Consider the following 26,254-nt stretch of genomic DNA (forward strand, 5'->3'; position numbering starts at 1 on the left):
GCGTAGTAAAAGGATATGATCAGAAGAAAGATCCATTATTGCTCACTGAATTGCTGAAGTGAGAGAGACATGGGAGTCCAGTGATAGGACTTCTTGGCAGTGTACGACTTCACTTTAGCTGAAGACTTGCCCAAAGCCTTTCTGTTCCTTTCTGACTCTGAATTTTGAATTCGGAGATGCATCCCTTGAAACCTGTACAACGGAGGTTGTAATAAAATGTGTGCTGAGGCTGCGTGCTTCAGGCTTGCTCCGGTTGTTCCAGTCTTGAGCTTGGACCCTGGTAAACCAGCCAGCTGTGGGGAAGCCTTTAGTGCTTCCTGCTCCGAAGGGTGGTGACAGTAACTTTTGGCACCTGGTCTTTTCCCCTTGATTCTCACCACCACAGGAAAATGATGCAATATATACATTAATTTGAAAAGATCAATTATGCAAGAGTTGCAAAATAAATATATGAATAAATATGAAGATGTAGGTCACTTTCTGCAAGCCGCAGAGATGGTGTTGCAAGATCTGGATATCGTTGTGTCTGTTCCGGTAAACTATTGAGCAGAACGTAGTCTTGGGAAATTCCTGACAACCGAGACCCCTGCAGACTGGTAGATGGAAGAGCTGTTGCTTGCTTCCGTGGCAAAACATTTTTGTTGATCTTTTCCAAAATGTTATAAAGCTTGACATTAGGTTCTTTCTTTAACGTAACAGTTTTGTCGCATCTTTTTTTGGTAATGTCTAAAAACAGATGTCTGCACCTGCAGCGTAGAGTTCTGACCTCTTATATGCTGACTTGCTCAACTGATACTTTGATTGTTTTGCAAATGTGAAATGGCTTAATTTTTAATTTTTATTTTTAACAGATGAGAGAGTACTGTTTACGGCTAAGAAACATGGTAGCGAGCGATTCAACTAAGGGAGAACTTGCTGCTGCAATGGATACTATGATAGAGGAGGTAATATTTTATAACCTGATTCTCTCCGTCAGGAAGGGGTTGCAGTAGATGAGGTTGTTCTGGCTTGCTCTTGTTCCAGAGTTATCTGGACCATGCAAAGGAAATCCCTCTTACGACGCAAAAAACAAATGGGGTATGTCTGTACTGCTTAGTTGTGGTGCCAGGCACTGCCGTGCTGAGACGTGCACCTGCACACATACGGTCTCCTGAGCTGGGCGGTGTAGCTGCCTTAGCTTGTACTGCTGCATGCCAGGAATCTCTGCCTCGACAGGGATATTGGTGTGCGTGTGCAGAGTAGGTGTGATGTGTCAGCAGGGTGGTGCCTGGAGCTGTCACCGACTGATACCCGTGTGTCAGTAGTGACAGATGGGCATCCCTTCCCTACGTGCTGCTAGGGCACTTGGTGGGCGTCTCCCTTCGCAAGCCCGTCTTTGCAGTGCTGCTGCATTTGGATATTCCTGTGCGGATCCCAGAGCTGTGATTAGTTTACTATTAGCAGAAGACCTGTTCTGCTAACCTCATTAAGCCCAGTTATTACATGACACAATCGAGCCATTGCAGTTTTTAACGGGGGCTAAAACCAGTGCATGCAGCGCCTGGCATCATGAACACGGGCTGGATGAGCTGAACTGTGTTCTGTCTGCCAAGGTGATGCTGAGAAGTTTTGCGCAGTGTGTTGTTGCAGAAGTTCTCCACGAGAGAGCAGAAGAGAATAACCAAAGCAAGTTCAAGCTGCCTTGCATTAGCACATAGACAAGATCAGGGGGGTATATGTGCCACTCTTCCATATCAGTGAAGAAAATGAGTTGCTTTAGGAAAGCCAGCTAGGCTGTCCAAATACTGGGTGCGTTAACTTTTAAATAAACTAACACTATGGACAAATGTAATGTTCACCTCCTTTAGAAGAGGAAAGGGAAGGGAACTGTTTTAGCACATCCATCAGCTCTTAAGAGGTCACGGTTACATCTGTGTGCTCCTGTGATGCTATGAGCGAGCTAAACTGCTGGAGCTTTCACTGTATATTGCTGGGTTGAACACGGCTGCATGCTAAGCCAGCTTACTCTGTTCTCTTTAAGTTTTCTGATTTTTTTTTTTTTCCAAGGATGATTTTAAAGCAGCACTTATTGCTCATGGGATGCTAAGGTTGGTGTTAAGGTTCTTCTTTTTTAAAGAAAGAGGCTTCTTGTATTTTTCTGTTTTGACAAGTTTGGGGGTATCGCTATCCTTATGGTCTGGTATGAGATGATGGTGCTGTAGGCCTCTTCCAAATCCAGCTGCTGTGGGATTTCCTAGGGGTGTGTTCAATAGCATTTTGCAGTCTAGCTTTTGCACCTCCCAATGGAGGTGGATTTGCTGCTTGTTTCATGAGGTTATAATACAGCATAATATGCCTCGCCCTTATGCAAAGCATTAATTAATGTTCCCTGAATTTTCCTTCTTCCTGTTACCTTATTCTTTGTTCTACTTGCACAAGTTTTTGATCTTTGGCTCTAACTTTATCAACACTGCAACTTTGTACTTTGTGGGTTAATGGGCCATTAACATAATTCCCATTGTTAAACTATGCGTCTTGGAAGCTGTTGCAGAATACGTAGTTTCTCAGAATTGGTTTGGTTGAGTCAGATAGGGCAAAGCGCTGTAGTCCATTGATTTTCTTTTTCCCCCTCCTTGCTTTGTTTAGAGTATAAGTTTTTAGGGCTGGACCCTGGAAGCAGAGCTCATTAATGGCTCATTAGTTCTGTCTGAATCTTGAAACTATAAAAGGTTGTTTATTCCTGAGTGTTACCCCAGCTCTTCCTGTTTCAGCACTAAATAGCTGCCTGGTTTCCTTTCAGCGACTAGCATTGCCCAGCTGCACCTGTCTTACTCTTTCAGGTTGTTATTTTGCTTCACTTGTTCCTATGCATCTGAATGTGCCTGGATGCCAAAGTTTTTAAAGCTTCATGTGACAAGACAGAAACCTTAGGAATGGGTCTAATTTCCTGCAAGTCGATTTGCACAGTTGTCTGCCTCCATTTACTTCTGGGCAGTAATGCTGGAGCTTCAGCAGAGCTGTTTGTGCACTTTTGGTGTGAATACTGAATGTCTGGTGGTCAGCCTGTCCCAGCACAAAAAGGCACCTTATCAAAGTGGTGTGTGATAGGTCAGAGGCTTACGTCACCACAGTTTAGATGATAGCACTGAAGCCAGAAAAATTCAATCTCTTTTTTTTTTTCTTTTGTGGACTCTGCCTTATCAGTAGTGCTCCTTCTTTTTCCCCTCCTCACCCCGGTCTAGTTTTTAACAAAAGAGCCCCAGCACACTTATCACTGGAGTGATTATAAAGCACTGTTGAGTTGAAATAAGCTTCCCCTGGGAAGGAAGCCTTTGAGAGATTACGGGGTGGTCTATGGTGGGTGTGGTGGAAAACAAGACGGGGAGACCTTTCTGCTTCTGCTGACTTGAGATTTCTGTCTCCATCATTTTCCTTCCTCTGGTTGGAACCGCTTTGCCCGCTGCTTTCCTTTTGGACCTTCTCCGCTGGCTGCTTTATTTCTGTAATCCCGGGTGGTTGCGAATCTAGGCCATCTGAGGCAAAGTGGAAATGTCCACTGGCAAATGTTATCTCTGTGCAAACATAATCTGTGTGAGAATCCAATATTTATAGCAGGTCAGGGATTTATTTATTTTTTTTCCCTCTTAAAACCTTTTATTAAAAAAAACATGTTCTGTAAAAACTACATGTGTGAATTCATCCAGTAAAAACATGAGCCCACGCCCTTGTTTCCTCTTAAAATTAATCTCTTCTAGTATTTTTTCCCTGGACGTTTCTGCTGCCCTGAGGAGTTGCTTGTGTTGGAGGGTAGGTAGTGTAACACAGGAGTGCTCGCTCGACGTCAGACTGGCTGGCATGAGGTGTAAAGCTAAAAGTCCGTCTGGTAAGGAGAGCACAGATAAACCCAAACCCCTGCACTCCCCCCAGGCTAGGGATTGAAATCTAGTGTCGCTTTAAAGGGAGAATAAGACTCATCACTGCTGAAGGTGTCCGCTGATCCACCGTCACTTCTGTACGCGCCACTAGTCCATGGTAAAGGAAGCTAAACGAGGGCAGTTTACACTGGAATACAACACCTAAATGATTGCAGTTTACCATCCGCTAATTGTGGGACAGTGCAGACGCACAAAATAGTTACAGTAGGCTGGTGTGAGATGCAGCCATCTTCCCCCTCTGCAGGCGGTATCGTTTTGGTGTTCATCTAAACCTCCAGAATGGGGCACAAAGTCAGAAAACAAATTAGAAACGCGGTTGTTTCCGCGGAAGTCAAACGAGATTCTGCCCTTAAGTTTAGGCATTTCATGGAGCTGAAAAGGGAAACATGATGCTTCCAGCAAACTGCCGTTGGCACTGGAAGGAAGAAACCTGGCCAGCGCGAGTCCTGAAGCAGCTGTAGGTATGGGGTAGTCCAGGGATGCCGACTTAGCCACTCATCCTCATACAGCCTGCTGGGACGGGCCAAGGCCTGTGATGGTTATGAATTAGCCTGGCTCGCTCCACGGAGGAGGAAGTTGAAGTCGTTTCCAAAAATGTGCAGTTTCCTCCTAATCTAGGGAGGGCAGGGGGTGAGGAGACGGACAGGGGCCCCAAGGTTGTTAGCCTGGACCTTGGGGCAGGGTCCGGGAGGACAAAACGGGTGGTTCTGCACGAGGGAGTTCAGACCATGGGAGGCTGATCCCCTGCTAAAAGCTTCGCGTGTGGGTTCCCTCTAGCGAACAAGACTGAAATTGCACTTGAGGAACACGGAGCCGCAGGGCTTCTGGAATTTGGGGCTAGAAGTAAAATGAATTGAAGACTTTAAGATAAACAGTATTTTAACCAATACTGCAGTCTTTGGCTTCCTTCTCTCCACAAAGTTCAGGTCATCTTGGCTGGACGTTGCCTAAAAACTAACGCATCCCATGAAGCACAGTGGGAAGGCGGGGGAGGGCCCCCTGAACCCTGTGTTTTAAAAAGAATTTGACTTAAAGTGATAGAATCGGCTTGAAATCTAAGTCGAGAAACACTATGTAATAGAAATTAATAGAATCACGTCGGCCACCAAGACTCTTGCAATGAGCAGCCCGTGCCTCTCAAATAGCCTGCATCGTTTATCCCTAAAACCAGATCTTGTTAACCACATTCAAATGGATGCAAGAAGACTTTTATTGTAGAACTTCCAAAGACCGTAAAACTGCTTCTGAAATACAAATCCATGTTGCAGAAGGAAAGGGAATTGGTGGCTGTGTAACATTAGGAGGAACTTGTGTGTGCGTGCACACATGCTAGGAAAAGCTGGGTTACTGCATGCACGGCACAAGCTGTGCACTACTAAAGCAGCTTCCCATACAATATTTGCATGTGCTGTAATGGGGAAGCTTTCCTGAAAGGTGGCAACTGCCTTGACCGTATTTCTCTTCTCCCCCAGCCTTTAGCAGAAAGAGATTCCTCAAGGTAAATTGTAATGTGTGTGTCCTTTTCTTGTTACTGCGCAGTGTAAATACCACTACTGTTTCACTTTTCTCTGGCTTTGCTAGGGTTAAAGTTTGGGCAGTGCTCTAGCTCAGCTGTGTTGGACATCTTTTCCTCCTGGCCAGCTTGGAATTTAAAATATTAGTGTCCGACCTGGAGGTCTTTGGCAAACAACATGCCTCCAAGGGGGAATCAGTGATGTCTTTCAGCATGGGGAGGAAGTTCTTAGCTGTGTAGCCTTTAGTTTGACTTTGAAGACTTGGGGAATGGGGTGTAGAGAACTGACTGGCAAAAGATTTATTCGAGCGGTCAAGCATGGAGCCGTTTGGGTCTCAATTCTGCACCTGGTTCCTACATGAAGGTATCAGTTGACTTGCAGCATGTCTTTAACACCTGCTATATAACATCATGCACATCACTGGTGTAGGTGAATTTTCAGAGCTGTTTTGCTGTCCTCTGCAGGTCTTCAGAATAGTCAGCATCTGCTTGGGGAGCCCCCCGGACACCTTCTGCTGGGAGTTCAGAGATAAGGAGAAAAACTATCACAAGATCGGCCCTGTGACGCCACTGGAGTTCTACCAGGAGCACGTCAAGCCGCTCTTCAACATGGAAGATAAGGTTGGCGAATACGGGAGCTGCTGTCTTGAGTCACAGGATTGTAGAGAAGTTGGGAGAACCAGGAGGTCGCATCTAGTCCAGCCCCCTGCACAAGATGGGATCGTCCCTATCTAAGCCACCCCATACAAATAAGTGCATGAGCAGCCCTCTCGCGTGACTGCCAGGTGCAATGCCCCAAAACACCAGACACCTTTTTACTGTTAAATATAGCGTCCTGTGCTCTGTTACAGAAGTGGGGTTTGTACACCTGAGACTGCGGGACGTGGGTTTAGATGAATAAGTGCTCCTAGTGAAGGCAAAGTTGGTTCTGCATTTTTAGCATTTGCTCTTTGCCCTTCAGGTGGTTTTGCGTTAATTTGGGCAAGGTATTTTGTGATTAAGTTGTGACAGGACAAGGAACAGTGCACAGCTTACTCAGCCATGGACTTGTATTTAAAAAAAAAAAAGAAGATCCTGTGTAGCAGCTGAGATGCACTTACTAGCCCGGAGACTGTCTTCTGTACTCTGGTAGTCCAGCCAAAGCTCTCTTGGGCCACATAGTGCTCAGTCAGCTAGAGCAGAAGTACTCCCTTCTGAGAGTTAGTTGTTTCTTTGAGTAGATGCGTAACTCGCTTTGCAATCTTGATCACGGCAGGTTTGCCTTGTGAATGATCCTCGACCTCAGAACGAGTACAGCAGGCTCTACACTGTGGACTACCTGGGCAACATGCTGGGCGGCAGAAAAACCCTCTACAACAACCAGCCCATTGATCTCTTGAAAAGGCTGGCTGCGGCTTCCATTAAAGACGGCGAGGTTTGTTTGATTTCTTCCAGTTGGTAGCATGGTATTTCTGTCTTTTGTGGTGTACAGCTATGTTGGGATAGTGCCCAGGTGTGACTTCTTCCTTCTGTTTTTAGGCTGTGTGGTTTGGCTGTGATATTACAAAACATTTCCATGGAAAGCTGGGCATCATTGACATGAATATGTAAGTGTAGGAAACTAAAATAAAAAACAATTCTCTGAAAATCAGGCTAACGAATGAAAGTGCTAAAGCGATCAATGTTTTAGCTGTTTCCAAAAATGGCTTTGTACCCAAAGATGACTGGGTAGCATAGACTTGTATTTTTGTTTTTGAACCTCCTTTCTTTTTCTGCTTTTTACCTGAAATGTTGAAACTTCATTAAAGTGCGCTTCCCCTTCTTTGATATAAAATATTCCTGTATTCAAGGAGAGGTAGCTGAACATCTTCTGTGCCCAGACAGAAAGGAAGGGGATGCAGCTCTGGACAGATGTATGTCTGTGCGGCAACTCGACAACAGCTCCTTTATTGAGCTTGTGCATTTCCCCCATTGTCTAGCATCTAGTGAGTGGCATTCCTAAAGGCGTCTGTGCTTTGCATTTATGCTAGCTGAGATGTTTCGAAGTAGCGGAGATTCCCCGGGTCCCTTGCGGTGCATCGCTGCTTGCTACACTGCATTCCACTCCATCCTGCTGGATGCTATTATACGCACCTCCTGTTTATAATAAAAATGCTGTTCCTTCCGTCCGTATTCATGCCCACGTGTGTATGGCTTCCTTATAGATTTAATCATGACCTGGTGTTCGGCGTCTCTGTCAAGAACATGAACAAAGCAGAGCGGCTGCTGTTTGGAGAGTCTCTGATGACCCATGCCATGGTCCTCACTGCCGTCACAGACAAGGTATGATCCCTTCCACAAGCGCTCGTGGTGTTTGCACAGATGTATTTGAATTTTCCTGTGGTCTGTTTGTGTGCTCAAGGCTCATTCATAATGCATAGGTTGTTCTGCGAAAGGTCAGTATGAGATCATGACGTCGCAGTTGTGCATAATGTCTGGGGTTTACCCGAGTTGCTTGGGCCCGTGCGAGGGCTTGGAAAAACTGAAAATATTACCTTACCACGGAGAGAAGAATTCTAGACAAGGGGCAGGCATAGCTTCATCCTGCCTAGATATCCCTTTTAAAAAGAAGGCAGCAATTTGACTTGTATATTCTGAAACCTGAAAATGCAATTTAGATGGATCTAAATGGGATGTGGATTCTAATCGGTCTTCCTAAGCAGAGAGTCCACTATAATAGGTAGCCTTCTCTATGTTCTGCTGCTTAATCAAATCTTGGTTTTTTTATGGCACCAAACATACGTGCTATTAAACCTGCCTGAACTACCAGCAGGAGGCACTAAAGTATCCAGTAAGATGCGCACAAATCGGTAGTGCCCGACTGCCACCTCCACCGGTGATGAAGACGTTACAGCGCCAGGTCGCTGCGGAGCCCCAAGTTGTAGTATTTGCTGAAATTGTGACTTGCAGTAAAATAAACCAGAGGAGAGACTACATGATCAGGGCTCTGGCGTGCTGTCACTTCGCTCCGAATTTTGACGAACGAGGAAGGCTTGTGAAGTGAAAACCTCCACGTGCTCATAAACCGAACGGGATTTGATCGTGGTCTGGAGGAACATGGCAGATGGTACTTTGACAACCAAGAGATCACTTAAAAGCAGTGCGCAACCGGCGTTTGCGCCGGCGTTCGCGTAAGGCGGGCGCGAGGGAGCTGCGCAGGGTAGCTCCTCCAGGGAGCGCTGTTCAATTTCTTCATCAGCGATCTTGATGCTGGGGTGGAAAGCAACCTGTTTAAATTCGCTGATGACACCAAAATTTGGGGGGAGGTGAGCACGCTAGCAGGGAGAGAGAGATTGCAGAAGGATCTGGATAGGTTACAGGGGTGGGCAGACAGGAACAGGATGCGTTTCAATACGGACAAGTGCAGGGTGCTGCACTTGGGTAGTAGGAACCAGCAGCACACTTATACGATGGGGAGCTCCCTTCTTGAGAGCACGGAGGCGGAAAGGGATCTTGGTGTCATTATTGACTCCAAGATGAACATGGGCCGACAATGCGAGGTCATGGTTGGCAGGGCTAACCGGACCTTGTCGTGCATCCACAGGTGCATCTCGAGTAGAGCCAGGGAGGTGATCCTCCCCCTCTATGTGACGCTGGTCAGGCCGCAGCTGCAGTATTGTGTCCAGTTCTGTGCGCCCCATTTCAGGAGGGATGTGGACAACATGGAGAGGGTCCAGAGGAGGGCCACCCGCATGATCCGGGGACAACAGGGCAGACCCTACAGTGAGAGACTGCGGGACTTGAACCTATTCAGCCTCCACAAGAGAAGGCTGAGGGGGGACCTGGTGACCGTCTATAAACTCACTAGGGGGAACCAGAAGGGTTTGGGGGAGACGCTGTTTCCCCTAGCCCCCGCTGGCATAACAAGGAGTAATGGGCACAAGTTGATGGAGAGGACGTACAGATTGGACATCCGAAAAAACTACTTCACAGTTAGGGCGGCTAGGAGCTGGAACCAACTTCCAAGGGAGGTGGTGCTGGCCCCTACCCTGGGGATCTTTAAGAAGAGGCTGGATACCTACCTGGCTGGACTCATTTGAGTCCGGTTTTTGTTTTTAGGGTTCTTTTGTTGTTCTCCCGCCCTGGCGGGGGGTCGGGCTAGAAGATCCATTAGGTCCCTTCCGACCCTAAAACTATGAAACTATGAAGCAGTAGTGCCTCTTTCACACTAGAAAAAGCCCAGAATGCGAAGGCATTTTCCCTGTCCAAAATTTATGTCCAAACATGTCATTTATAAGCCCTAACTTAATCTGAAGGAGCTTTGATAGGCAGTTGTAAATCCACTGAAGCATTATTTATTTTTTACCTGTTGTGTAAAAGGTTTTTGATTGCAGTGGGATTTTCCTTTATCTTTTGCTTTCAATTTTACAATGTAATTTTTCTTTTAAAAGGCACATTTGACATGGATTATAAATGGACATGGATTAACTCTGTTCAACCCAGTTTTTATATGCCAGAAAGTAGTTGAGAACGGGCTCAGTTTAGTTCCTTTGGTAGAGATCGAGTATCATATTTTTAAAGGCTGTTTGTTTTTTTTCCTTTCTTTAACGTTTTATTCTTATCTCTTCCAATTTAACTTAGCCACACTAGCAGTAGGTATCTCGCTATCAAAGGATAGATGAGTAAGAAGTTTTTCAAAGACCAGTTATCTTTTCTTGTTAGTGATTTACATGATAGAAGTAGAGATATCAGAGGAAAGGAAAAAGCATGCATTTATATAGTCTCATGGGGAAGGACAGAGCAGCAGCACTGCATCTAGAAATAGCCAGCAGATAAAGCAGTTTTTTCTTCCCAGGGCTTCTACAGGCTTGATATGCGCACGGAAACAGAAGCTCATGGGAGGGTGCCTGGTGGTGAGACCACTTGCAGCGTTCGTGTGGAAATAGCGATCTGTCGTTTTCTGTGGGGCTGTAACTGGCTTAATTTTTTCTAGGAGAAAGCAGGCATGGAGCCACATGAAGGCTGCAAAAGTCTGCAGACTTTGGTGAGCCTTTTAAAAATAAAGAAGTGATACAAAAGTTGGCATATTCCCATTGGGAAGAAAAGACCTTGAAGACCAAAGCTGGTGCTGTGTGAGGGGGGAGAGAGGCATCCCTTCACTGAAGGGCCAAGATGCTAATAGATGGGATGGGGTTGGAGTGAGAAAAGCACAGTAAGAAGCTCCTGTGTTTTCCAGCTGAATTGCAGCACTGTTGCCGATGTGGGAAGAGGCCTTCTAGGTTGAGAGAGCAGACGGGAAAAGCGTTTCGCCAGAATAACAGCCCCTCCCACTAGCAAGCCCCCGTGTTTCTTCCCGACTGAGACGATGTTCGTCTGTCGGGAGGAAACGCTGGGGCGTGGAGAGGGGCACAAGACCTCTCGTGCGTTTTAATTAGAAAAGGTTTCTCTGTAATGAAACACTATGCGTGGGGCCACGGCCACTTGTTCACGTGACGTGTTCAAATCGGTCCAGACAAGTCCACAAACTTTCATCTCCTCTGAATGCAAAAATGAGCTTGCCTCCCCCCAGCTGTGGGCTGTGCCGAAACAGGAAATCTTGTTCTCCCTGAACTATTTTCATTGTCTAATGATTTACTGTACACCACACAACCCTGCACGAACAGTGATTTATTTTTTTTATAGGTGTATCTAGAATAGACTGAAACAAGCTGGTATTTTATTTCTGACGGGTGCAAGTATTTCAATAGCTTAAATCTTTCAAATCTAGCTAGTCGCAAGAAAGGAGAAACCCAGCCACACTATAAAATGTAACCAGGCTTCTAGAAATGTTCACAAATGCTGTCCTGTCTATTTGAGTCAACGGCCTTTACCAAAACCTTCCAGAAATGCCCAGTTCCAAGTATCTGGTGTGATGTACCCAAGCTATGACTATTAAACCAAATGTTTTGGCACACCTTGTTGCCAAGATAGCTGCAAGGAAAAAGGACTGGTTTTATAAACTTCAGCCCCTTGGTCACTTGTGTTGGCATTGTGCTAGTCGTGCATCTAGACCTGCTCAGAGACGCTTTCCGTTTGGAGCAAGTACCGTGCTGGGTGTTGGATCTCGACTGAGATATTGGTAGAGCCACTGTTTGCAATGTACCTGAGCAAAGTCCTCGGAGTTTTTAAATGGGACTGTGACTTTCTTGTTTTGTTAAAACACTTGTTATCTACTAATGGGATGATGACTTGAACTAGACAGACGGGTTTTAGAAATGGAATAACCCTCGCGTGCTTGATGCCCAGCGTAAGTAACCTGGTAGATGGAGTCCTAGAAGAGAATTCAAGTGTCGTGCTGGTGGTGGGGTAATGGTTTTAGAAGCGGAGCTGGTGACCAGGCGTATGAAGCCAGCCATTGAACTGTTTAACCATGCGTGTTTGTTCTAGGATGAACAAGAAGGAACGTTTGAGAAATGGAGAGTGGAAAACTCCTGGGGTGAAGAGCGTGGCTGTAAAGGTAACGTAATTCATAGGCATGGGACCCCGCTGCTGACCTTCATGTGTGAAAATAATGGGACTAGGAGAGGGGCTCTTTTTGCTAGGATTCTGTAGGTTGCAAATGGCCTCTGTGCCCCAAGTGAGATGCTGCAACATCGCAGAGCCATAGGAAATTCAGGTTGAAGGGACCTCAGGGGGTTGCATCTAGTCCAGCCCCAACTACATCATCCCAGCCAAGGCTTTGTCTACCTGGTCTTAAAATACTAATTAACTGCAAAATAGCATAAGGTTTTCCTAAGGCCTTTGGGTCCGGCTTGAGGATTAGAATCCCGAACTCGAATCGCTGCGTAGTGGCCTTCTGTATTGCCTGCTCCAAAGCTGGTTTGCAGACACAGCTGTACCAAGTACAACATGTCAACAGATGGCTGTGCTCTTTTTAATGCACACAGATTATGAGCCATCTTTCCAAATGAAGTTTTGTTTCATGGAAGGAAAAAGAAAAAAAAAAAATTGTGGGGAGGGTATAAAAAGGGCTGAGTTGTTACTGAAATTCATCACTAAGTACCCCAGCCAGATCACTGGAAGCTGTCTGGGCTCTTGGAGATGCCTTGCTCAGGATTAAGATACAGAGGCTCAGTCACCGCTAAGGTTTCCTGTATTCTAGGCATGGGCTGAGCCAATGGGTTAAGTGGATGAAGGCAGCTGATCTTCAAGCGATGCTAGTACCTTCAATTTGAAGAAGCAGCATGGTGTAATAGCTAGGCTAGGCATAGTGAAATTTTTTTTTAGCCATCTCACAGAAGCAAAGGTTGGGAATCTTTTTGAAGTCATTGAATGGAGAAGTAAGATGCCTGTAAGTAATATAACTCTTGCATGACGGGGTGCCCAGTTCAGTAACATTTGCACAGAGCATTGACGTTCCAGATGTGACAGTAACCAGCAGCGCATGGTATGCCTCATCCGAGGACAGCTTGGCTTTGTATTGTAACTTCTGGCAATCGGATCATTTAAGGCTTAATTTCTACGTGAAAAGATGAGTGGAGCAAGGCCAATATTTACCACCAGGTAGTGGTCTAGGTTTGGTCTCTGCACACATTTTAACTGCCAATAATTCTGTTTAATTAACAAATCATTGGCTGCTTCCCCTTTGGGAGGACTCGAATGACTTCTCACTGTTGGATTACATGCACACTTGTTGGAATTATTATTATAAATTGGAGGCAGCCTTAAAACTCAAGAGTTCGGTCCCCTGCAGAGCTGAGTGCTTCACTGGTGATTTCCTGTAGTCGGCTTTGTTTTCACTTGTCGTGATGCCAGACTGCGGCCAAGAGTGTGGTCATACCCGCCGCCGGCAGGGCCTCTCCCGGAGGAGTTTTAAGAAAGATGTATGTGTCGCAGTGATTCATGGAAAGTAACACGATAGCAAGGGGTTTGTCCTCAACTTTCGGGTTAGTTTGTCAAATGCTCATCCAGTCTTCCATGCTATCTCTAGTGAAAAATAGTAAAAGTTTTTAATATTAATGTGTCTAATAAGCTTGCCAGGGAGGGAGAAGGTCATTGCTGTTCTGTTGCTTTTAATCGTTTGCTGCAAAACATGTCATTTCCCCATCTGAAAACAAGCTAGCATTTTATTCTGAAATCCCTGGGATTCTAGAAAGCCTTTTAATAAAGAGCCGATAGATAAGTTGGCAACTGCTTTTCAAAACCAAACAAGATAGCGATCACTTCTGAGAACTCTGCTAGCGCACAGCCCATCACAAATACTTTATCGTTGTAAATAAGAAGGAAAGAAAATCACGAGTAAAAAATATTATGGGAATCAGAACTGGTGGTAGAAATGATGCCTTTAATTAGACCAAGGGGGAGACTTCCTTTTTTTTTTCCTTTCTAGTTAGCTCTGCTTGCTAGTTCTCGCATCTCTGGACCCTCACCACACCGTGGTTGATGCACAAATTGACAGAGGCATAATTCATGCCTAGTCTTTCTACAGTGTTGTGCAGTATTTTGCACACTTTCCCCCTAAAGCTTATTTTCTCCCCAACTATACAGTTGGTCCAGTAAAAGGTATAGTGAAAACAATCCTTCGCTTCTCACCTACTCCCTGGATAATCGTAACACTCCAGCCCTACTACAGTATTGCTTTGAGACATGATTTATCTATCAATATATCATTCATTTTGCTCAGGTGAGTTTACTGCTTTGGAAAAACAGGGGCTGAAATGTGGCCTGGCTCCAATCAACACTGTGAGCAGATGTACTTCGCAGTATCGTGTTGTGGAGACGCAGCTGGGATTATAATGATGAACCTTTAGCTTCCTCATGCAAAAAATTAAATAGAGTGGGTTTTCAGCCCTTTTAGTTTTCTGAAGTTTTTGATGTGCTAATAATGATCTCGGCACGTGCTGGCCCGTGGGATGGATAGAGGTTGTATGGAGACTCCAGGTCAATACATCAGCCGCTTTTTTTTTCCTTCTTCTTTAAAAGCATAGGGTCTGGTGACTGATGCATTGTTCCTGGGGATTTCTCTTATGAGAAGCCATCTTCCTGAATTGTAATTATGTGCTGCTAACCTTATGGCAGAGGGATGCTTCAAGGGGAAAAAAGCCCCGCGTTCACTTGTCCCGCTTTACATATGCACAGTTCAGCATTTGTTAGGGCTTAAATGGTATAGTGGTGTGGGGGAGCGAGTCACTGTTCCTGTCTCAAAGTAGTCCTGCAAAGATGTTTTGGTGAACTTGCTGAGTAAATGCCCTCTGAGTAAAGTGCTTGGAAACACTGAGTGGGTCGTGCATGGGAAGGGGTGAATAACTGTCCAAAGTAAGTGGAAGTCCTCGTTGCATCAGTCAGTGACCGCTCCACTCCTGTCATTGAGTAGACTGATCAGGTCGCCAATCAGGTTTTCAGTCGCAAGCAAAGTGAACTAAGTGGCCTCAGTGTTTCAGGGGGTGCTGTCCATTAGTGAGCAAAGATTTGCTTCATCTGAACAGGAGGAGTCTGCTCAGAAGAGCTCCAGGTCGGAGGCCGTGACGGGCGGTGGTGGAAGTGCGTTGGCAGAGCTGTGCGAACGGGCACTAGGCTGGAGCGCAAGTGGGCGCTACTGGCTCAGGACTGAGGTGCCTTGACAGACCTCTCCTCGGCTGTCAGCCCACGAAAAGACTGCCTTAACTGCAGAAGATGAGAATATGTAGCACCACAGGTTTCAGAGTTAGTAACAATGAGCTGAAAGCTAGCCAGGTTACCTGGTATTCCTTGGTTTACTCTGCCGAGCTTGTAGCTCACCAACACTGCAGCTGAAGCCGCTTTTTAGAAGCAGTTATCCCTTCTTCTACCTGAAATGTTACGGATGTGAGCTCATTTTACATGAATGAGTCCTCCTCCAATTATTTAGTTGTTGCTCGAGTTCCTTCAGCGTGGAGCAGGAGGACAGATTCGATGATGAACCTCGTGAGGTCCTTTCCAGCCTTACTTTCCTAGAACTTCAAAAGAAGTTGCCTTCTTTGATCGTGGCATTATCTTGCTGAGTATAACAGCATAAAGCCCTTGCCATGCTGTCTACCTGCAAGTATTGTGCGCGCAGCACTTGCATGAACTGGCCCATCTGTGCAGGGTATTGCGTTATTTAGCTTCCTCTACTGTAAGTGGTTCCTTTGTGTAGAAAGCCTTGGTCACTGCCTGTTTTCTTCATAGTTATCTGGGAAATGTTGAGACTTTAAATGTTTCATCAGACCTATTTCATCGGCTTGACTTGTTTTTTTTGCTTCAGATACAAGTTTGGGGGAGGCGAATCCTAACTCGTTCTGGGTCTCGCTCCACCCCTCCATTCAGCTGAAGGCAACTAGATGCATCCCTTGGGAGTAATCCTTCTTGGCTGCTGGCCAGAATGATTAATTTGAGAAGTAGTGTGAGACGTGATGGTCTCCTCCGTGTTCCTGCTAAGGAAGCTCGGGACTTGAATTCGGATAGCCTAGTGCTCCTATTCGATTTCTAAGGGAGCCTGGCAGCGAGCACATCTTATCTGCCTCGTGAAGGAATTAGGTGGCACCACGCTGCTGCAAATCCCTGCACAGCTGTACCTGGATACGCCCAGTGCGGAGGGCTAACATCTGTATCACTAGGGAAGATACCAAGAATGAAGTTAGACTTGGCCCATCATGACTGAGGCCTGGTTGGGTGTGGGGGATAAGATAACAAAGCCTCAACTTCGCCGTTTCTTAATCAGGTTGATAAAGGGCGCCGGCTGAATCCCTACGGCAGAGATTAGACTTCTGGGTTATGGAGAGTATGGTGGCAGTGGGATACAGGCATTTCTCGTTCGGCCTTCTCGGGGCTCCTCTTTCATGGCTCTGCATACGGCATAGGACAGTGGGAGACGGCATGCCTGCTCTCCTCCATTTGGTAGTGCTGGAAGCGAAGCTAGCGCCAAAAATAAAAACCACCAGGAATGAAGTGCTGATGATTGCCTTCTCCCCAAAGGGGGGTCCTGCGCAGTGCAGCGGTTGGGAAGGGGATATTGAAACCCCTATCTGCTCCAAGTTAGGCATCTGTCTGGGGTGGGGGGGCAGCCCTTGGAACAGCGGATGTGGCCTCTCCGAAATATTCAGTGACTACAAGAATCCCTGTTGGAAAAAGACAGCATGGATTCACAAAAAGTTTTCCAAGGAGTGAGTGCGGCTGTTGACACGCACCGCTTTTTTTTTTTTTAGGTAAACATCCCTTTTCGAGAGAGAGAAATCCATTCTATATTTTACTGGCATGTTATAACCCTCCAGGCGAGTTCAGTCGCTCTGCTTATTTTGTGCGTCCTGGGGAATCGGTACAGGATTACCTAACTTTGAACCCGGTTTATCCAATAAGCTGTCTTTTTAAAAGCAAGGAAGAGGTCTTCAAAGGTGAACAATGAATCAATTAACACATCCGTTCGACAGGGGTCCTTCTGTGTGTTCTGGCAGGAGGAGGCTTTCTTATCCGCAGCTAGCAGCGCACAAACAGTTGTCAGGCTGTCGCCCCTTTTGACTCTTCTTCTCCCGGCTGCTTGATGACAGCCGTATCCCGTTGCTTTCCTAGGAATTTTACTGGCGTATGGGATCAGCTTGCAATCCTTAATTTGTTTACTCCCTGGCAGGGGAGTATCTTTAGCGCAGTGTGTCCTGGGCAAGCTAGCAGGCAGAAGTGCCAAGTGATCTGCCCAAAGTCCCAGAGGAAATCTGTGGCAGACCAGGGGCTTGAACTTTGATCTCCCAGGTCCTTCACTAGTGCTCAGCCTCTGAACCATCCTTGCTTTGCTAGCTGCTCGTACGTTATCAATGCTGCCTTCAATAGACTCTCCTTGGTGGGAGAAGTCTGAGAAACGAGGAGTGGCCTAGGAAATTAAAGCATAATCTTCTACTCGCACAGCATCGTCTGCTCCAAAGGTATTCGTGAGGAGTCCTGCACGACTGGGCACTTGTCAGAACACGAAGGGACAATTCGGGAGTTCTCGTTTCCTGTTCTTCATTTTCATCAACTTCTGGGCAGCTAAAATGGAATCGCTAGACTGCTGGGTCCAGGTGGGACTCCACCGTCGCTTCTGCCCAAAATACAACAGACTCCCCCTCCTGCTTCCATTCACCCCTTCAGCTGGACCGCAGAGGCCACGATTGTGTCGGGGCAACCTACTTGGGTGTAGGCATTGCATTCCCAAAGGCATGTGCCCAACTTCTCTTAACGAAGAAAACGATACCGCATTCGCCGAGAAGGCCTGTAGCCAGGGTCTCGAACAGCACTCCTCCTTACTTGCATGTGCTGAAGTTGTACTTGGCACTTCCTCCTCGTTCAGACATCACGATCCTAATCGGCGCCGTCAGGCAGAATGGCAACAGTCACCGAGGCAGAGAGTTCATTATCCTCTCAAGGTGCAATTACTTGTTGGCTGTCGGGAGTGAGAGGTTTTTGTCCCCCAAGGAACTCATATCCTGAAGAGAGAGAGTAATCAAGACGGCTCCCCTTGCAGTACTTCCAGAATGGCTCTTAGGCTGGATTACAATTGATAGGCTTTTTAATTTATGGGAATTCAATCTGATCTCTTGCTTTACAAACAAGATGGTATAGATAGATGAGCTTATTGTCCATATTCTTTGGGCATTTTCTTGTTTCATTTGATTGTGTGATGATATTGTTACAGGGACAAGAGGAACTTTATTACACAAAGCTTCTTCATCTGTCTTCTACCAAAGGCACCTCCTCCCTTTCCCTGACGGTGCATATTTGCAGTTCCCCTTGAATTACCCAGAAGGGGGGAGCTAATTGGCTCAAGGGAGCAGTTTTATACCAGAAGAAGAGATGTTCTAGATGTAGGCACTTTTCTTATGCCACTTTGAAGGCTCTTCAACTGGGACTTCCCAGCAAGAGCTTTTAATATAGAGGGAAAACTGGAATTACAAGGTATGGTTTGTCCTCACAACTTATTTTGGCCAGAGAGAGATTGGCTTTGGGCTTGAGAAAAGAAATTACCCTGTTATTCCCCCAAACCAGGGAAGTTTGAGGTTTCTTCACAAAGATAAAGTCAAAGTTGGCTGCTGTGAACGACTGAAAGATGCTATGAAAATATGGTGAAGTTTCTGATAGATGTGTCATACCTCTCAGCATGGGATCAAGCCTTCCTAGATCAACTGCGTTTCTTCCTTCGTAACTAAAACTCCTGTTTTCGTTTCCAGGTTACCTGCTCATGACTGATGACTGGTTTTCTGAGTATGTGTATGAAGTCGTGGTGGATAAGAAACACGTGCCAGAGGACGTCTTGGCAGTGATGCAACAGGTTCCCGTTATCTTGCCAGCTTGGGACCCCATGGGTGCTTTAGCAAAGTGAACTTCAAAGTATTTGCCTCCTGAAGTAGATGCAATAGAGAATCCTACTGGTTGAAAGCCATAGCCAAATGTTCATGCGACCAAAGTACTCGACTTGGTCCATAAGTCTTGATATGTATGCTAAGGATCTTCTTGGGAAATAGCGCTTAATTGGATGGCCGAACAAAAAGGTCTAAGACGGGCTACTCTGCAAGGAGAAAAACTTCATGATACTGATTTAAAGTGCTTTCAATAGTGGTTTGAATTTTTTTAAAATCTTGCTATGTTTTTAATAAAATCGACATAACTCCGTAGAACTGGTTTTGACCAGCGGTCTACAAAGAAGGGTTGGATAGATGGCCATATTTTAGCAAAAGTAGTTGAGTGGTATTAGGACAAATAAGTAAAATACTTAAATACTAAATGTCCCTGCTTCTTTTTCATTTTTACCATAAAACAAATATTTAAAAGGAGCACTTGCTTTCCTTAGAGGCATTTCGGTGTTTGGTTTTTTTGCTGTACGTCAGGAGCGGGTCTTAAGCAGACAAGCTCTGAGAAGGCAGCACTTTCCTCAGAGGAACTTTTCAAAACCTTTCTTGCAGCACAAGGGGAAGAAAGTCTTTTCCTCAATGTGCTTAATACACCCCAGAATCGGTATCGGGTCTGTGGCAGCGTTATTTTTCAATAAGATTACCAAGAACAACCATAAATATGTTCATAGGCAAGAGTCAAAGAATGTGATGCTCAAGCAAAACTGTTTTTAATTACTGCATTTTATTTGGATATTTTCAACAAATAGATGGTGCTATGAAGCTTTTGAATAAACACTTTCTTAAGTGACCGGCATAGCTTTGTTCTCTTTTTATTTTAAATTATCTGCATGCAGTTTTATTAGATGGGGAAAGGTGTTAGTGACCCACAAAACGGCCCTTGGAGTCAAAACACCAGCAGATCAACAAGCCGTGCTGCTTTATCTTCTCAATGGTAGTTGCCAAGGCTCTCCTCCCACCCAGGAGGAAGATGAGTACAAACACACCATCTCATGCATACTACAGGCACTCAAATACTGTGATGACTGAGCACTGTGGAAATGCTTTGATCTAAATCAGGCCAAACTAACAAGCTAGCGTGAATGTCTGTGATGCTGTGACTTTTGCTGTTCTGCACTGATACTTTAGTCACTGGGGGGGGAGGAAGAGGGCAGAGAGAACAAAGAAAGGCATTAAAACCGAACCGTCCATTAGAAGATACCGTTGGGAAAGGTTGCTTGATTTAAGGACAAGCAAAGCAATAGGATGCTTGATGTACCATGGCTCTGAACCAGATTCACAAGGAGGGCTGCTTGCCTTTGTTCTTAGAGTAGCCCAGAGGAATGTGGAAGCTGTAGCATGAATCTCGCTCCTCCCCAAAAAACTTAATCCCTCTGCAAATCATGAGGCTTAAGAAGACAAGTGAGCTGCTACCTTTATCAGAAAAAGGCGAAATGTTAGGCATGATTTTTCTTTTTCTTGCCCTGCTGATTCGAGAGAGACATGCCTACCTCTGAAGTGTACACGCTGCAGCCACGTCGCGGCTATGAGACAGCCACATATCATGTGCAGAGATGATGTTGGCCTGCAAGGTAACCCAGGTGGTTGTAAATGCCATTCTCTGAATCGGCAGGTATTAGCAGAGGCTGCGGTGTTGTCTGAGCTATTAGCCAGGAATAAGAACATGAATGAGCTGGACCCATTTGCAGTACAGGCGCAGCAGTACTTAGTACAAGACTCCCTGTACTGTCCTGGCCAGACTTCACTGATTCTGCTTTCCCTAGCCTGATGTTTCAGCTAGGATGGTGTGGGCTCTTCAGAGAAGTGGTTTTTATAGGGAATCCATATAGCTCTTTGGGACGAAAGATGCAAAGGCAATGTTAACGGTCAAAAAGAAAGAACAAGCGTCATCCTACCATAACTAAGATGCTGCTGTGTTTGATCCCCCTTTTCTAGCAAAACTAAGCCTTTGTTATGACAGGTTTTCTACTATAAAAAGGTTTTCAGTTTCATCTCCAGCGAGACCTGGTCATTCTTGGTGTAAAGGAAAGCAAAAGCGTGTCAAGCTGCAAAAAGAATTGCTTGCAACCTCCCCCGATTTTTTTCGTAGTGGTCACCAGCACAACCCTGAACCTAGTACATGATGTGATTCCATTGCATGTGTTCCCAATTTAGCAGATTTTGGAGATGGAGCTTGGACTCTGTCCAGGATTCCCTGTGGGAAAGGAGATTATCATCTTTTTGATTTCTACAAGAAATGTCTGCGGAGGCCTGCGTCAAGCACATCCTATGGCTGCTTTTGTGGATCTGTGGGCAGTAAGTCAGGTTACTGCCTTTCAACGTTTTGCCTCCATTTCTGACCTACGTGGAAGTACATGCGTCTCTAAATGTGTCCTATGTGGAGAAGCACAAACGTGCACGTGCTCTGCGATTTTTGTTTTTTACCTTCAAGGAAGCAAGTAAGCCGTCTGTCTGGTGCTGGCTGAACAGTGGTGGTTGTGAAGCGGGGCCGAGCCCTTTGGGGGAGTCGCGTTATGTGATACGTACGGTATGTTGCTATGACTAACGCGTGCGTGGGCTTTTTCCTTCCCGAAGTCCAACTTCCCAGGCGTTCGGAGTGTGCAATGTCACGAGCAGAGACGCATTCCTCTGTTCCTCCATGTTATTTACTGCTGGATTGTGCCCATCCCGTGGAGTTACCATTTTCTTGAGACACAGCAACTAGCATTTTCTTTGCCCGGGCCAGATCTGATGAAGATTGAGTTTGACATGTTTAAAAACTGTTTTCAAGCCCATTTTTGTTTAATTTGGAGTATGTCAAACTATTGTCCAGCATAAGCTTATCTCTACTGTTCTTACCCAGATATTTCCCAGTCCCGTTTGTACAACAGCATTGGGGATTTTTTTTTTCCCCTTTCTCTTCCAAATAAGCACACAAAATTCACATGGCCGAAACACGCTACATGAAATGGAGCCAGTCTGGCAGAGGCAGCCTCATATCTACACCCGGCACTGCTCTAAGTTTATTGTGAGATGGATAAGGCAAAAGTACAAGTTTTATTTGTCTCCTTTAAAAGTGAGGGCTGTTAAACTAACAGTGGCCCCATGCTAACTTGTCTTACAGTCCTTCAAGGCTGTGGGGGTGACCACTGGATTGTCCTGCGTTTAGCTGTGTCCTCGTGCTGGTTTCCAATTGCCGATTATCAGCCTTTTCAGCCTCAGTCCTCAGTGCCAACCTGTCTGCATAGCCCTATAACTGCCTCTTATAGTTTATAAAACAGGTAGGAGTCCTTACCTACTCGTGCCTATAATGACTGCTGAGAAATCAGCATCCTCTCCTTTATTTTAAAACATCAGTGTTTGACATGATTGGTTACAAATCATGATGTACAAACTGAATTCCCACCAGCCGTAAAAAGCATTACACCAAAAACACCTCCTTTACTACAGTTCACTTGACTGTCCTTTTAAATACCTACCTGTATGAAGTATGGTATTCTCCATCTAGCGTTTGTGGTTTATTTTTTGTTAATGTTAGTAGGCAACTTGCCCCTTGCTTCTAGGCTCGTTCACTTCTATCCCGTAAGAACCTGGTCCACTTTTAGATGCAAATACTATTCAGTAATTAAAGAAATATGAAGCTAAGTTCCAGAAATGTGAACGGTTGTTCAAAGAAACCTAAGCTATTTTTTTTCTGCCCTATATTAAGTGGTGTGTCCCTCGCTTTCCTGCTAGGGAAACTGGAGCAAAGGGGCAGTAAGACTGCAATTTGGTCATTCTTGGCTCGGAGAACTGTTATCAGCTTCCTGGACTAAGTTCCTTCTTTGTCCTGAGGGAAAAAAATGTAGCTGTGTGTGTGGCAGCCCTCCTTTAGGCAATTAAGTGAGACACTAACAAAGCAGGAAAAATAATAAATGACTGTGATAGGCCTTAAAATCTGTTCCAAAAACCCAGGTCTTAGTGTCCTGAGCAGAGCAAGGGTGCTGATGGGCCCAAAGGGATCTGAGTATCCTCTCACCTTCCCAGGAAAAGGGAGTGGTGTGGTGGATGTGCACCTCGCACATCAGCTGAAGTGTGGAACTGCTTCTTTTACTGCAGTCGGTTCCCAGGGACTGGATCAAAGAAGAGAGGATTAATGTTAAACAATTCCTGATTATTTCTGTTTCATCAGTCTGGGCATAAATCTGGCCTGCTCCGAGTACTGTGATGTGGCAAGGGAAGTACTGTCCCCTTGGGACTAAATCCCGATTACAAGGAAACATTCATATCCAGTTGGTAGAAAGAGGCTAACGATGGAATGAAAAAAAGCTATACATCTCAGTGCTTTTTCCTTATATGTTTTGCATGTGGGGAAAAAAGAGCTGTGATTGCACGTGGACTGGCTATAGGAGAGGAGCTTTCCTTCAAACAACTTCCGTGCATCAAACTTTTTTCATGCAATAATTCAGAAGACGTCTTTCTGATGGTCTCAATAAGTGTCTTGAGAGTTGAGCGCTGCATGCAAGCAAAGCTTTTTAAAGCACCCTTAATGGATCACAGAATACGAAAGCCAGCAAGCGAACGTGCCCAGGATCTTGCTCTGAAGAGCAAAGCCCCGCAACTCCGGACTAGTGGCTAAGTGAACATCTGGTGCCTTGATTTTGTGGCAGGACACCAAATTACCACATATGAAAAAGTAGCATGATATAATGCTACTTTTTCCTCTTATTTCGAGTGGTTAATCTGGCAGCCAGATTGTTTGGTTAGAGCCGTGCAAAAGTACCCGCCGCTCCTCGAGCGAACCGAGCAGACTGAAGATGGCGATGCCAGAAGACCGCAGTAAGCAAGCTGTCCAAAACAGAGCGCTCGGTGTCCAGTGCTCTGCCACGCTAAGAAAGCACAAACCCCGACCCAGGCGCTTAAAGTTTAAACTCCATCCCAGAGAAAGAAAAATGGGAAAAATAAAAAGAAACAAATGAGAGATTGGCAGTCTCTCTGCATGGATGAGAACAAATGAATGGCTTGAGAAATGCCACAGCTTCTTCACAGACCCACAATAATCTGAGTTTTAGTGTTCAAAGGTATAAAACAGCAAGAAGTGTCAAATGAAGAGAGGTGGGAGCCTTCCACCTGACACCGTCCTGTAAATGACTGAAATAACCCCTTCCCGCCCCTATTTTAGATTGTGCTGTTGCTAAATGACACTAATGAGAAGTGGCACAACGTGGCACTTCAACGCGCGTAGCTCCCAGATGTTCCTCCTAGCTAGCAAACGAGGGGAAAGGACGACCAAATCTTCATTTCCATTTTACGTCGGAGCAGAACGTCAAAGCTTTTAAGTGACGCTCTGGTTCCTGTATAAACCAAGGACAGAAACAAACGCCAGATCTGGATTTTAACGCTGTTGGTTCTGTCAAAGATTGGTGTTTTGTGTTTGACGGTGAAGCAAGGCAAAGCCGCACAAGGCACTGTTACAGGTGGAGCTCACGGTGCACCCCCGGGTGAGGTTGTCTGACGTATCCTATTGCAGGACTATTTTTCAGTCCTTTATAACACTGTTCAACTGAACCACTTTGGCCGCAAGTCTCTCCGTCAGAGGCTTGCCTCCTGCTTGTTGCTGGAAAGCTTCGACTAAAGTGGTTCAGCCACTTCTTACAGTCACGTTCCTGAGATGCTCTTGTGCCTCTGTGCTTGGGTACCTGGATTTCTGTTCCTCTCCAAACTCAACAGGTTTCTGCTCATTTGTACTTAGGATCTTCCATAAAATGTGTGCCTGCAGTGGCTCATACAGGGCATTCAAAAGTGATCGCAGACAGAGAAGTGCCATCAAGGTGAGAGCGTGGCCTTGCATGCTCAGCTGCTACCCAAAAAAGGGTCCTAGATGCTTTACAGAACAAATGAAAAAACCCCATACGGCCGTAAAAGGTGTGGAGGCTGTTTGCCTGTTCTTAACACATTGCTGCTTTACCTGCTCTGGGAAAATTACCCGTTGCTGACTCTGAGCCGAGCACAATTTAACTACCAGCGTTAACCAAAACAATCTGCTCTGTACTGTGTCCAAAACCGTAATAAAAGTCTGCTCCAAGCAGAAAGTACAGTGGAGACACAGAAATAATAATAAAAAAAACCCAGACACAAGTTAAACAGATTCTTAAATCTTTCTACAACTCTGTGTGTGTGCACGTGGAGGAATGGCACAACGTATTGCGAAAGGCTATACTTCCTGTGAGAGGCTGGCATCCGCGTGCCTGGACAACCCATTGTGGGCGCTCAGTCCTGGAGGGCTGCAAATTCTGTCTGAGGGGGAAAGGATGGATCCTCTTTACAATGTTTTAATATCTTTAAAATGCAGAGTTGAAATCTGCAATTGCATTCCTGAACGGATACCTTGTGTGCTAGGATCTGAACCGAGAGGATTTCCATCTTCTCGGGGTCCTGCAATGGGAGCGGGTGGGGAAGCATGGAAACTTGTGCAGCACAGAAGGGCTCTGACTTGCTTCCCTGAGCTAAGGAGAGATTAAAACGACTGGGACCGTTTAGTTTGGGAAGCCGAGGATGTGGGGGAACCGAAGCGCAATAATGAACGGCAAGGAGGCCGGTTTGACGCTGCTGTTGACCTTAGCTTCAAGTAAAAGACGAGGAGCGCTGTAGTGATATTAAAACGAAGCTTACGCAGTGTGCACAAAGCAGTACTGGGGATAAAAGCAAGGTTTTTGGTTCAGGCACACGAGGGTCTGGTTCCAGTACTACAACTCTCCTTGAGATGGCGTCAGCCGCACGCTGCTAAGTCCCCGAAGGGGGCTAGCGGCCAGAGAAAGGGAAGCAATAATTATAACCCTCGGCTTGTTTGCTCTCAGAGTTTCTGCTCTTACTTAACTGCTCCGAGCAGGTCTCTCAAACTGCCTGTTGCTTACACCAACGACTCTGTTGTTCTTTACGTCAGCTATTTTTTCATATGATTTTCTACTTGCTTTTCCAGCTCTGCCTATCAACCCAGGCGCTTGCTCACTGATACATCGCTTACCATCTTCATAAACAAAACGTTTAAGTTTCAAACCGCCCGAGCCATTTGTCTGCACTGAAGGAGCTTGGAGGAAAAAGCAGTCGTGTCGGGGATCGCGTTGGGGGGTTTTAAAGCGCAGAAGGAAGAGGGGAAGTTCCTTGCTTAATGAATTAAAGCCCGACAAACACATTTTTCAAGGAGCTTGCACTGACATTTTTATAACCAAGCCAACTCCCTGTTTCTATTTCTGCATTAAAATAACGCAAGTGTTCAATAACCAGGAAGATTAATGACTAGCCCTTTCTCTGCTCGATTATAAGCGAAAGCCCCAGAACTTCTGACTTTGATCTACCAGACTCACCTGCACACTTCTAATTCACTGCCTCCCTCAAGCCTTCAGTCCCAGTTTCTGTCCTCTCCTTCCTACCACCCACACACTCACGGCTGTAAGGAGAGACAGGAGCTCCATCCCTTAACCATTCCTCTTCCCTCCCTCCCTCCCTCTCGCTCACTCGCCCGGCTTTGCTGGATCCTGCGCTCCTGAACTGATCAGAACATA

The 26,254-nt window shown here is 45.7% G+C and overlaps 1 protein-coding gene across 1 annotated transcript in view; it reads left to right on the plus strand.

Annotated features, from left to right (window-relative positions):
• The window catches only part of BLMH (bleomycin hydrolase), a 27,862-nt gene extending 8,338 nt beyond the window's left edge, over positions 1–19,524 (plus strand). Inside the window, exons 6-13 of the mRNA XM_025192323.1 lie at positions 852–944; positions 5,893–6,048; positions 6,683–6,841; positions 6,946–7,013; positions 7,611–7,728; positions 10,379–10,429; positions 11,812–11,881; positions 18,555–19,524. Coding sequence (XP_025048108.1) covers positions 852–944; positions 5,893–6,048; positions 6,683–6,841; positions 6,946–7,013; positions 7,611–7,728; positions 10,379–10,429; positions 11,812–11,881; positions 18,555–18,706 — 867 coding nt within the window. The 3' untranslated portion in view covers positions 18,707–19,524. The remainder of the gene's footprint in view (positions 1–851; positions 945–5,892; positions 6,049–6,682; positions 6,842–6,945; positions 7,014–7,610; positions 7,729–10,378; positions 10,430–11,811; positions 11,882–18,554) is intronic.
• Positions 19,525–26,254: the final 6,730 nt, after the last annotated feature.

This window comes from Alligator sinensis, unplaced genomic scaffold (genome assembly GCF_000455745.1).
Source record: "Alligator sinensis unplaced genomic scaffold, ASM45574v1 scaffold1642_1, whole genome shotgun sequence".
NCBI lineage: Eukaryota > Metazoa > Chordata > Crocodylia > Alligatoridae > Alligator > Alligator sinensis.